We start from the raw sequence: 13359 nt of genomic DNA, 5'->3' as shown, positions 1-13359 counted from the left end.
TTTTTGGTTATTGTTGTTTTGTTTTGTTTTTACGTGGAACTGTAGGGATCAGCAGCTCTTCACCCTGTTGGTATAAAATGCGGGATTTATAGGGATGCAATGAGTGGTTGGAGAGTACGGGGTCCCAGCACAAAGCGCACACATGATCCAAGGGTACTGAACTCCCATAACCCTCTCTTCGTGACAATGCCACTTTTTCTCCTAAAACCATATTGCTGGCTGTGTTTGTTTAAAACAAAAGGAAACATGGAGAATAGCGTGTTAGTTCCTCTGGGAAGCTACTGACAAATAAGCAAATTAAAAAGAAAGAGAGCAGCATGTTGTCATAGCAACAGTGCAATTAAATTACTTTACTGTCAGCCATGATATAATTTTCCTGTTTGGAAGCTCAGGAGACATAAAACTTTCATTTAGAGCTAAAGTTGACTTCAGTGGCTGGGTAGTTCTGTTTTACACTATACTGTGGGCATATGCTGGTCATCAGAAAATTTTCTGATGGGATCTGAGGAAACTTTAAGAAAGACAAGTGGTGCTATAATTCGTTCATAAAGAAGTTAAAAGCAGGATCAGACCAGACTCTGTTGTATCCCCAAGCCAAAAGTTGCTAGCTTGTTTTTTTGTCTGAAATGTGTCAGGGTAACCTCCTTATTTGACAGAAAGAAATATTCCCTGTGAATGAACCCAAGATGTCTGGAGCATCCTGCCTGGTCTGTACTGCAATGCCTCATGAAGTTTTCTCTCCTTAAGAGTTGGGCATCTTGGCCAGGCGCAGTGGCTCACGCCTGTAATCCCAGCACTTTGGGAGGCCGAGGCGGGTGGATCATGAGATCAAGAGATTGAGACCATCCTGGCCGACATGGTGAAACCCCGTCTTACTAAAAATACAAAAATTGGCCAGTCATGGTGGCACACGCCTGTAGTCCCAGCTACTTGGGAGGCTGAGGCAGGAGAATTGCTTGAACCTGGGAGGCAGAGGTTGCAGTGAGCGGAGATTGCGCCACTGCACTCCAGCCTGGGCAACAGAGTGAGACTCCGTCTCAAAAAAAAAAAAACAAAAAAAACTGGTTGGGCCTCTCACAACAGCTCCCCCTTAGGCCTTGCGTCTAGCATGTTCTACCTTTTGGAAGAAGGAAGGTACTGTAATTCACCGGCACCCTTGGCTGGTTGGTTAGTGCCCAGGATTATGCCTTCTAGAATTCCCTAATAGAGCTTCCGCAGCTGAAATGGCAGTTGTTTTAGATGTGGTGTTAATGAACATTTAAGAGACATAGAAGGGTCATGTCTTTGCCTTTTTTATTTTATTTATTTATTTTTTTGAGACAAGGTCTCCCTCCGTTGCCCAGGCTGGAGTGCAGTGAGCCTCAACCTCCTGGGCTCAAGTGATCCTCCCACCTCAGCCTCCCAAGTAGCTGGGACTACAGGCACACACCACCACATCCAGCGAATTTTTGTATTTTTTTGGTGGAGATGGCGTTTTACCATGTTGGCCAGGCTGGTCTTGAACTTCTGAGCTTAAGGGATCCTCCTGTTTCAGACTCCCAAAGTGGTGGGTTTACAAGCATGAGCTACCATGCCTGGCCTATGTCTTTGCTTTTAAATATGTTCATTCATCCCTCCTCCTTCTCCTCCTCCTCCTCCTCCATCACTCCTCCTCCTCCTCCTTCCCCTCCCCCTCCCGCTTCTTCCTCCTTCCTCCCCTTGCCCTGCCCTGCCCTTCCCTTCCCTTTCCCTTCTCTTTCCCTTCCTTTCTTCTTTCCCTTCCCTTCTTTTTTCCCTTCTTCTTTCCCTTCTTCCTTCCCTCCTCTTCTTCCTTCCCTTCCCTTCCCTTCTCCCTTCCCTTCCCCCTTCCCCCTTCTCTTCCATTCCCTTCCCCCTTCTCTTCCCTTCCCTTCCTCCTTCCCTTCCCTTCCTCCTTCCCTTCCCTTCCTCCTTCCCTTCCCTTCCTCCTTCCCTTCCCTTCCTCCTTCCCTTCCCTTCCTCCTTCCCTTCCCTTCTTCCTTCCCTTCCCTTCCTCCTTCCCTTCCCTTCTTCCTTCCCTTCCCTTCTTTCTCTTCCCTTCTTCCTTCCCTTCTTCAAAACTTTTGAGACAGGATCTCGCTCTGTTGCTCAGGCTGGAGTGCAGTGGTACAGTCATGGCTCATTGCGCCCTCAGCTTCTTGGGTTCAAGCAGTCCTCCCACCCAGCCTCCCAAGTAGCTGGGACTACAGGCACATGCCACCATGCCCGGCTAATTTTTGTATTTTTCATAGAGATGGGGTTTCGCCATGTTGCCCAGGCTGGTGTCAAACCCCTGGGCTCAAGTGATCCTCCCGCCTCAGCCTCCCAAAGTGGTGAGATTATAGGCATGAGCCACCATGCCCAGCCTGTTCATTTGTTTTCTAGGTAGATGCTTGATTTTCTTACCGGTTGTTTGTTGGGGGGAATTAAAACCTAACACTCTTAAACCAAGCATATTGTTTTAGCGCTACAAAGAGTGGGAGACCTTTTTGGTTATCTTTACTGTTCTTTCTGTGTTACGTTGGGTGCTGGAGGGTTGAACATGCTTTGTGTCTGTAGGGGTCATTCTGTTTGTAAATGTACCACCTCCACGTTTTCTTTTCTCATCAGATGTTATTTTACTCCGTGTTCTAGGTCATTGATAAAAATGGGGATGGTGGTGGGTCGGGGTGGACGGATAGAATTCTATGGCATGTTTTGTCGAATTGAATTGAATTTGCTGTCTTGAAACTGACAGTTGCTCTCCTGACTTTTTTCACCAGTTCTAATTTCAGTTAATGGCTTATCTTACATTCCCATGTATTCTGTGTGGTACCTGAAGTTACTTGCTTTTCTTCTGTTCTGGAAGAAAAAATAATTCACAGTAAAATTTAACGTACTTTAAAATTGGTCTCCTGGTCTCAAGCAATCGTCCCGCCTCAGCCTCCCAAAGTGCTGGGATTACAGGTGTGAGCCACCGTGCCTGGCCAGTGTTATTGGTCTTATTTAAGGGGCATCAGGTCACCTTGCTATATGAGTGACGGGCTGATTTTTCTCATCAGCCTATCTCTCTGTGGTGGAATTGTGGGATTGTGTTGCTTAGTGTGGGAGTCACAAGGTGGTGTTCCTGTGTAGCAGGGGTTCCATAGAGGCGACAGAGGGAGGCAACAGAATCAGAGGGGTCCAGTCTGCCTTTCTGTTTTGGGCCTCGCCAGCTCATCATTTCTTTGTGATGTCTTTACTAGGAGCCTTCACGTAAATGGGTCCAGTCATGCCTCCCAGTAAGAAGCCAGAAAGCTCAGGAATTAGTGTCTCCAGTGGACTGAGTCAGTGTTACCGGGGCAGCGGTTTCTCCAAGGCCCTTCAGGAAGACGATGACCTCGACTTTTCTCTGCCTGACATCCGATTAGAAGAGGGGGCCATGGAAGATGAAGAGCTGACCAACCTGAACTGGCTGCACGAGAGCAAGAACTTGCTGAAGAGCTTTGGGGAGTCGGTCCTCAGGAGTGTCAGCCCCGTCCAGGACCTGGACGATGACACCCCCCCGTCTCCTGCCCATTCTGACATGCCCTACGATGCCAGGCAGAACCCCAATTGCAAACCCCCCTACTCCTTCAGCTGCCTCATATTTATGGCCATCGAGGACTCTCCAACCAAGCGCCTGCCAGTGAAGGATATCTACAACTGGATCTTGGAACATTTTCCGTATTTTGCAAATGCACCTACTGGGTGGAAAAACTCAGTGAGACACAATTTGTCATTGAATAAGTGTTTTAAGAAAGTGGACAAAGAGAGGAGTCAGGTAAGCCTCTGTGTCTGGAACCCAAGGTTTTTTTTTAATTTAAAATTTTTCTCTATTAAAAATGAATTTCTATTCACCACGTTGAAGTAGCAGTTGTAAGTGGGTTTTATTCTATTTAATTCATTTAGATAATTTTAAAGAATTTCCTTTCCCTAAGCCTATTAGTTATGTACTGTTTGTTAGCATTTGTACTATTCGAGGGTTTCCCACTGATAGGGTTTCCATAAAGATAAAACGGTGGTTTGCAGAATTGATTGGTTCTCAGTTAACATCCCTCAGTGTGGATGGGTCACTTTGGTTTTAGAGTCTTAACAAAGGTTAGTATTCCAAGGACAGCCATTAACCGTGAAGTGTATATATATATATTTGAGAAAAACTGCCACCACGGGCTAGAGAAAAATGGTGTTCTTTTTTTTTTTCCCTGAATATGAACGAGAAGGGAAATTTCTCCAGTGTTCTGGGATAAGTGGACAGTGATGAACATTGGAAAGAGACTTGTGATGAACATTGGGAAGAGACTTGAGTATACTTATGCTCCAAGACTAAACAGACATGAGTTGCCCAGGTGACTGTCATGAAATCTGGTGTCTGTATAAATGACAACTTTGAAATTCCCGGCTCAGAGTGAGGGTCCCATTAGAGACTGACTTTAAAAAAGTTTAGTATTGACTTTAAAGCAGAGGTCCCCAGTGTTTTTGGCATTAGGGACCCATTTTGTGGAGAGCCAAGGGAGATGGTTTTGGTATGAAACTGTTCTACTTCAGATCATCAGTCATTAGATTCTCATAAGAAGTACACAACCTAGATCCGTTGCATACACAGTTCACAATAGGGTTTGTGCTCCTATGAGAATCTAATGCCACCGCTGATCTGACAGGAGGTGGAGCTCAGGTGGCAGTGCTCACCTCCTGCTGTGCAGCCGCGTTCCTAACAGGCCACTGATTGGTACTCGGCCCCGGGTTGGGGACCCCTGCTTTGAAGCCATAGTTTGTACTTCATGGTCAGTGAAAAGAAGACGGTTTTAATAATTTGCTTTCTTTTTCTTTCTTTTTTCTTTTTCTTTTCTTTTTTTTTTTTTTTTTTTTGAGACCAGGGTCTTGCTCTGTCACCCAGGCTGGAGTGCAATGGTGTGATCACTGCCCACTGCAGCTTTGACCTCCTGGGCTCAAGTGATCCTCCCATCTCAGCCTTCGAACGAGCTGGGAGCACAGGTGTGTGCCACTACACCCTGCTAATTTTTATACTTTTTGTAGAGATAGTGTCTCACCATGCTGCCCAGGCTGGTCTCAAACTTCAGGGCTCAAATGATTCAGCCACCTCAGCCTCCCAAAGTGCTGGGATTACAGGCATGAGCCACCACGCCTGGCCTATTTTTGTTTTAAGGAACATAATAGGTTTAGTAGAAATTGGGCAGCTGTTAAGAAGTGGAAAACAAAATTGTGATCTGACTTCGAGTCCTGAAAAGTAATGCAGCCGCAGTTAAGATAAATTGCCAGAGAAAGTTCCCTCCACTAAGTTTTCATGTGACTGTGTTTTCCCGCTTTGTGTGTTGTGTTAATAATGCTGCTGTGTGCAGCTGGGGTTGTGGTTCTCCCTCTTTTTGAAGTTCAGGTTCGGGCGCACGACCACTGTTGTGTGGGGTCAGTGGCTGTGCGGGGCTGGGCCTTTAATTTCTTTCTGGCAACATGTCACCGTTTCAGGTAGAATCTTGAGCCTGAGAATATTCTCCTTGTCTTTGGCATGGGAGACTATGAATCAGGAAGTGGCCTAGCCATATTGCTCCTTGCTCAAATTGGACGTGTTTGTGTGCAAATGCTCTTCACTCGGTTTCTGTTTGAGATGGGGGGTGGGGACGCAGGGCTTGGGGAGGGGTGTTGCCTGGGAGGAAAGATGTGGGCACTAAGGAGAGATTTACTTTGATCGCTGGTGCAAATGATGCCTGGGTCGAGCGTGCTGATCTGAATATTCATAAGTTTCTGGGTCCCTCCTCCCCAGGTCCTTATTTTTGTGTAGCTGTAACCATCAAAGTATGCCCCTTTAATCAGGGAGAGGAATTTCCATGACTATGAAGCTCTTTCTCCTACCCTCCGTATCTCAGGTTGGGCATTTGGAGAGCCACCTCTGGACTTGGCTTTTTTTGAGTGCTTTAAGATTATTCTTTGAGCTTCATTGCTCCTCTGTAAAGAACCAAGTCTGTGGTATTTAAAGCTTCTGTATAGGTGGGTCTTTGTGGCAAGAAAGGGAAAGTCTTCAAAAGCAATTCCAGACTGAGAACGTGGAGAAGAAAGTGCTGCTCAGGTCCCCCAAAGCCTCATGGCAGTGACAAAGCAACAAACAGGGCGTTTAGTTTGGTGTAAAACAAGTCTGCAAGTTCCTGCATGCTTGAATCTTCGTGTTTGACATAATGCCGGTGCACATAGAAGTAATTTAGCAAATGCACACTCTGAAATGTTGGAAAAGACCAACGCCAAAGCGTGCAGCAAGACTTGGGAGCATTATTCATCAGTCAGCCTTGGGAGTGACAAGTAGGTGTTGGATGCCCTGTGTTGAGGCACACCGGGAGGAGCTGTTCTCCCCCCATGCGACCCCCTCTCCCCCACCGCTGGATTCTGGGAGTCATGTTTTCCAGGGGTGAAGATTGTCAATCCGGATAAATTCAGGTATCACCTGTTGAAAGAGAATGGTTTTAAAGACTTGAGATTGTTAATGTTATGAAACATTCAGTTCTGGCTTCCCAGCCATCCTGACCTGTACTGACATGTTTCTGATCAAATGCCAGTCAGTTTTGTGGTTGGGAGTTTGTTCCCAGCATTTGCGATTCTGTGAGAACAAAGCAAGAGGTGTGAGTTTTTCCACTTTTCTCCTCTTTCTTGGGTTCCCCCAGGCCAGCTGCTGGCTGCTGTGAGAGGTGCAGGCTCCCAGGTATGCTCAGGTACACCCAGGTCCTTCCAGGGCATTGATCTGGCCCAGTCACTTGGGGTTTGCTACTATGGCATTCTCCCTGATACTCTGCCCAGTGAAAACTCCTTTAGCTCTATGGGTGCACTTGTTTTTTCCTATGAGATTTTATTTGGCGGGAGCTCCCACACTGAAGTTGCCTTCAACATAGTGACTAAATGCACCTGAATGTTGGTGAGAAATGTCTTAAATTGAACGAGAACATTGAAACCTTGCAAGTTGTATGCAGTGAATTAGCTATTCCACTTTTAATTTTCTTCTGAAAGTGAAGAATACGGTTAGGCTTGACGTAGCAGTGAAAATGTGGAATCCTGTGTGATCCCTGTCCCTGAGGGCTTGGAACACATACCCTGCTGGACAACTGTTTGGTTGGGATGTTGGGGAGGGAACATACTAGATTACACCAGAGTCACCTGTGGCACTTGAAAAACAATTCCCAGCCGGGCACGGTGACTCACACCTGTAATCCCAGCACTTTGGGAGGCCAAGGCAGGAGGATTGCTTGAGTGCAGGAGTTTGAGACCAGCCTGGGCAACATGGTGAAACCCTGTCTCTACAAAAAATACAAAAATAATTGGCTGAGCATGGTGGCATACTCCTGTAGTCCCAGCTACTCGGGAGGCTGAGATGGAAGGATGGCGTGAGCCCGGGAGGTGGAGGTTGCAGTGAGCTGAGATACAGCCTAGGTGACAGAGCCAGACCCTGTTTCAAAAAACAAACAAACAAAAATTCCCATTTTCTTGGGCCCCTTTCTGGAGATTGTGATTCATTAGGTGTGAGGTGGGTTGGGGAAAACTGGTAGTTCTGCTAAGCTTCCTAGGTGTTTCCAGCATGGAGCCAGGTTTGAGAATCCCTGAACTAGGTGCCCTCTTGAGGTCTTTCCAGTTGTTGAGATTTCATCAAGAGCATGTTCTCATGAATGAGTCAGTCAAGGCAAAAGAGACAGCTTGGCTTTCGTTTTATCTCTTAAAGGACTTCAAAAGATAAGAGTTTTATTTTTATTTTTGAATCACGGAAATTTTCAAACATACACAGAACTAGAATCGTATAATGACTTGATATACCCCCATAACACACATCCTGATTCAGTAGTTGACAAAGGTTTGTCACACTTATTTTATGTATTCTTTTTTGTTGTCGCTATTTCTGAAGTTGTTTTTTGGTTTTTTGTTTTGAGACAGGGTTTCACTCTGTTGACCAGGCTGGAGTGCAGTGGCATAATCATGGCTCACTGCAGCCTCAGACTCCCAGGCTCAAGCCTTAGCCTTAGCCTCCGAAGGTGGGACTACAAGTACGTACCACCATGCCTGGCTAATTTTTTTTTTTTTGTATTTTTCATAGAAACGGGGTTTTGCCATGTTGCCCTGGCGGGTCCCAAATTCCTGGCCTCAAGCAATCCTCCTGCGCCAGCCTCCCAAAGTGCTGTGGATCATAGGCATGAGTCACTCACTGCACCCAGCCTTGTTGAAGTATTTTGAAGCAAATGACATTTACAATTCAAACATTTCAGTATACATAAGAATAATTGACAATTTCTTACATAATAACCATGCTAAAATCCCCCCTAACAAAATGAACAATTATTTGGTGTTGCCTGATACCAGGTCCATATTCAGATGTCCCTGTTTACAAAATGTTTGTTTGAATTAGGGTCCCAATGTGGTTCCTGCAATGCCTTTTGTGATGTTTCCTGTCTGTGTCAGTCTGCAGCACTCCTATGCCCTCTTTCCTTTTTCATTCCCTTCCCTGTTAAAAGAGACCCATGGCTTACGCTATAGAGTACTTGCATTCTGTTTACTTCCTTGTGATTTCATGTAACTTGCTTCTCTCTCTCCTTCTATTTTCTGTCAAATGGAAGGAAGTACGAACGTCTGGCTCACATTCTGGATATATCACTTCCAGAAGCCTGGTCATCCCCTTCTTGGGGAAGCTGAGATTGAGCCATGGGTTCACGTGAGGTCACTGTTCCCTACTCTATAATAAAGTTCCTCATTAGTTTTTTTTTTTTTTTTTCATTTCGTCTATGGATGATCTGTGCCTAAATCAATTAAGGTAGAGTTTTAATGTCTGGGATTAAGTTTTACACTCCCTAAATACAGGTCTTACTTAGGATTGTAAGATTAGCGTGTACTAACCTCTCTGAGTACTTGTAAATGAGAAGTAGAATGCAGTTATTTTTTTCCAGACTGGATTATAAGGTATGTGTGTATTTCTATTTCTGTGCCTTTTTTTTTAACCTTTCCTCTTGCTACTTGAACAAAAAACATTGTCATCAAAGGGTTTATAAAGGAAACACTGTACAAAAGTATGTTTATTATATCCAGAGCTGAGTGCTTTAAATACAATTTTAGCTTATAAATATAGGCATGCTTGCTTTGTGCTTTCCATATGCAGTATCTGATTTCTTCCTCACTAAACCCTGTGAAGTAGGCCCTATTATTTTCTTTCTTAAAATAGATGATGAGTTAAGCTCTGAGTGGTTAAGTAACTTGCTAGAAGTTGCACAGCTAGTAAGTGCAGAACTTACTAGGAACCTAATTGGAAAGAACCTAATTCCTTCCAACTCTTTTTTTAAAAAATTATTTATTTAATTTATTTTTGAGACAGGGTCTCTCTGTAACACAGGCTGGAGTACACTGGCATGATCATAGCTCAGTGCAACCTTGAACTCCTGGGCTCAAGTGATCCTCCTGCCTCAGCCTCCCAAGTAGCTGAGAATACAGGTGCATGCCACCACATCCAGCTAATTTTAAGATTTTTTTTTTTTTTTGTAGTGCTGGGCATTGTGGCTCACACCTGTAATTCCAGCACTTTGGGAGGCTGAGGCAGGCAAATGGCTTGAGCCTAGGAGTTTGAGACCAGCTTAGGCAAGATGATGAAACTGCATCTCTGCAAAAGATAAAAAAATTAGCTGGGCATTGTGGCACGCACCTGTAGTCCCGGCTACTCAGGAGGCTGAGTTGGGAAGATCGCTTGGTGACAGAGCTAGATCCTGTCTCCAAAAATAATATATTTTTAGTAAAGATGGGGTCTTGCCATGTCGCCCAGGCTGGTCTTGAACTCCTGTCCTCAAGTAATCCTCCCAATTGTGAGCCACCATGCTTGGCCCGATTCCCTCCAATTCTGAAGGGCATGTGCTTACCCCTGGTGTGTGCCTAGGCCTTCTCAGTATAGCAGACATTGTAGATGATCTCTCTGTGCTTCCTTTAAATATCCTATGAATATGGGTTATAGGGGATTGAAAATAACCCAAATAAACTCAGGATTAACTCTGAGGGCCCAGGATAGAGAAAGGCAAATACAGAGTATATTTTTGTACTGTTGAGATGGGGTTCAGTTGTCAGCACATGTAAAGTTCTTGCATCTGCACAGAGCACACAACTGCCTGCTCAGCTTCCGGTTTCCAGGCTCCATCCTGAGCCCCCTGCCTCATAGGACCCCTTCACTGGCATCAGAGCCAAGTGCAGAAGCTTTTCTCCCTGCATGTACACTGTTGATACAAATTGTCCCTCTAATTTGCTGTTCTCTTCACGTTTCCTCTCAGTAGATGAGATTCTTTTTCAAAGGCAGTTTTGAAAATGAGGTTGCACCCAGGTGTGGTGGCTCACGTCTGTAATCCCACCCTTTGGGAAGCCAAGACGGGGCATAATTTGAGGCCAGGAGTTCAAGACCAGCCTGGCCATCATGGTGAAACCCTGTCTCTACTCAAAATACAAAAAGTAGCCGGGCCTGGTGGTGGGTGCCTATAATCCCAGCTACTTGGGAGGCTGAGGCAGGAGAATCGCTTGAACCTGGGAGGCGGAGGTTGCAGTGAGTGAAGATCACGCCACTACACTCCAGCCTGAGCGACAGAGTGAGACTCTGTCTCAAAAAGAAAAACAACAACAAAAAAAGAAACTGAGGTTGCACCTCTATGTGTCAGCACCCCACGTGAGCAGTTGCTTCTAGTTTTCTCTTCTTGGTGTTGTGAATGCAGAATCAAGAGCATTTCCCCTTCCCGTGACACCAGTCAACCTACCTGTCTCATTGATGGTCCTTTTAGGAGGAAGAGATGACTTATTATTATTATTTTTTTGGATAAATAATGCTCCTTAGAAGACAGTGTGGTCTGGTCCGGATGTGTAAATTCCTAAGAATTAGTGTAATGTTGGGTGGGGTGGAACGTGTAATTTTGTAATGTGTGTGAGACTCCTCTGTGGTCTCTGGGTGAAGTGACAATCCTCTTCATCCTTGACCTGGGGCTGCCTTGCCCAGCGTCAGAAATGGCTCTCCCTGAAGACGGCCTCCTTCTCACCGGTGCCTACTGCCAGGCGGGCTGCTTTCTGCTGTTGGTGCTATAGGCTATGTCACGTCAGAAGGTTGAGAGTTTACCAGGGTCTCTGAGGGGCCAAAAATAAAAATACTCCCTTGTCACAGGCCCTGGAATAGGAAGCCATTCATACCAGCATCCTCTGTGATCCCAAGAAAGCGCAGCTCCCTGACCCGTCCTGCCGATTTTTTTTTTTTTTTTTTTTTGGAGACAGAGTCTCGCTTTGTCACCCAGGCTGGAGTGCAGTGGTGCAATCTCGGCTCAATGCAACCTCCGCCTCCCCGGGTTCAAGCGATTCTCCTGCCTCAGCCTCCTGAATAGCTGGGATTACAGGCGCGTGCCACCACGCCCAGCTAATTTTTGTATTTTTAGTAGAGACAGGGTGTTGGTCAGGCTGATCTCGAACTCCTGACCTTGTGATCTGCCTGCCTCGGCCTCCCAAAGTGCTGAGATTACAGCCCTGAGCCACTGTGCCCAGCCCCATCCTGCCAATTTGTTCCTTCCAGACTGTTCATTCCTTTTTCTTCCAGTCATTAGGTGTCTTGGATGGGAGCACATTTCCATTGTCTTGCTCTGGCAAACTTTTCATTTGTCTGCTCATTCATTCATTTATTCAACAAACTTTTTAAAGTACCTACTATAGTAAGTGCTAAAAGAATACAGAATTGAAAGTATTATGGCCACTGCCTGTAAGGCACTCATGGTCCAGCGAGCCCTCCCCTCAGAGTCTCCCTCTCGCTAGCAGAACTTCTCTAGCAGAAGCTCTTACTCCACTGCTGTATGCCCTTTGTATTCTCTGTTTTCTGTCTCACATCGTTGCTTTTCTGGCCCTTCACGGATACACTGCTTTTCTACTCACAGTGACTTGGCCAGGAAGGTGCCATTAATCTGGATAGGGGTCTGTCTGAGGCTGCTGGGAAAGCTTCTGGGCCTGAGGGCCATATCAATGTATCTGTCCAGTATCTCCCCGTTTCCTATTGAGAAAATGTTGCATTCTCTTTGGTAGGGCTTTGTGGCACCTGGATAGGTCTACCGGATACTTCACTGATGCACTGCCTGTATATCCAACCAGCAAGAAATGGTTTTCAGAACCTTCCCCGTTGGGCTGGGATTTCCCTTTGAAATCATTTTGGCTGCAGGATAATTCTCTGCAGTAAATAACATAGGAAGTTGGCACTCAGACCTCCTATTTGAAAGTTATGAGTTTAGGCTGGGTGTGGTGGCTCACGCCTGTAATCCTAGCACTTTGGGAAGCCGAGGTGGGGCGGATCACTTTGAGCCCAGGAGTTCGAGACCAGCCTAGGCAACATGGTGAAATCCTGTCTCTACAAAAAATACAGAGATTAATTGGGCGTGGTGGCATGCGCCTCTAGTCCCAGCTACTCTCCTGAGGCTGGAGAATCGCTTGAACCCGGGAGGTGGAGGCTACGGTGAGTCACGATCGCACCACTGCATTCCAGCCTGGGTGACAGAGTGAGACCATGTCTCCAACAACAACAAAAAATTAAAAAAAAAAAAGTGTGATTCGATTCTTGCTTTTTGTACTCTTAGTAGTTTACATTCCAGGGAAGCAGGAAACATAATGCAAAATAAAAAAGAATAAGTTACCGTAAGTACTGGAAGTGTGCCGATCAGTGTGAGATTGGTATCATTCAGTTAGGCTGGCTTCCCTTTCCCAAAGAGGGGCACTGGGTAAGCTAAAAGATAGTGATGGGCGAGTTTTGAATATTCCTTATGTTCACTTGAATACGCTGTTACAAAGCATTCTTCGGGTGTGGGAATGAGCATTAGACCTCCGAGGATGGATTGATCAGAAGGAGGCTTGCGTGTTTATTGTAGAAAACCAATTAACAATGATTTAAACAAGCTAGGGGCGTATTTCTCCATTACATGAAAGAAGTCTTGAGGAGCTAGACAGAGACGCACATTCCCTCTTCTCTGCTGTTCTTAGGGCATTGCAGGTTTCCATTGTCAGTCTTCTCATGGTCCAAGATGGCATCAGCTAGCATGTTCCCATTTTAGGAAGCAAGAAGGGGAGTGCAGGGAAGGACAGGAGGGAGTCTTGCTGACTGCTGGTTTTAAGGGGCTTTCCCAGAAGCGCCACCCTCTGCTTTGATCTTATTGGCTAGAGCCTGGTCACATGACTTCTAGCTGCAAGGAAGCCTGGGAAATGGACTCTTGCCTGATCCATTGGAACCCCAAGTTAAATGTTGATTCTGTTGCCAAGCAAACTTGGAACTTTCTGCCACAAAGGTCTAGATGTTAGGAGTCAAATGTTACTGGACCCCAGGGATGTGTTGGAACAGTGTCAGAG

The 13359-nt window shown here is 45.7% G+C and overlaps 1 protein-coding gene across 14 annotated transcripts in view; it reads left to right on the top strand.

Moving 5' to 3' along the window:
* FOXN3 (forkhead box N3) overlaps window positions 1–13359 on the top strand; it is a 459693-nt gene that overhangs the window by 202121 nt on the left and 244213 nt on the right. For all 14 annotated transcript variants that reach the window (XM_063715683.1, XM_054530372.2, XM_063715684.1 and 11 more), the window contains one exon: window positions 3222–3778. In XM_063715683.1, the coding sequence (XP_063571753.1) occupies window positions 3236–3778 (543 nt within the window). In that variant the 5' untranslated portion in view covers window positions 3222–3235. The remainder of the gene's footprint in view (window positions 1–3221; window positions 3779–13359) is intronic.

The sequence above is a fragment of the Pongo abelii genome, chromosome 15 (genome assembly GCF_028885655.2).
Source record: "Pongo abelii isolate AG06213 chromosome 15, NHGRI_mPonAbe1-v2.0_pri, whole genome shotgun sequence".
NCBI classification, from domain to species: Eukaryota; Metazoa; Chordata; class Mammalia; order Primates; family Hominidae; genus Pongo; species Pongo abelii.
This window is presented reverse-complemented; position numbering and strand designations above follow the sequence as displayed.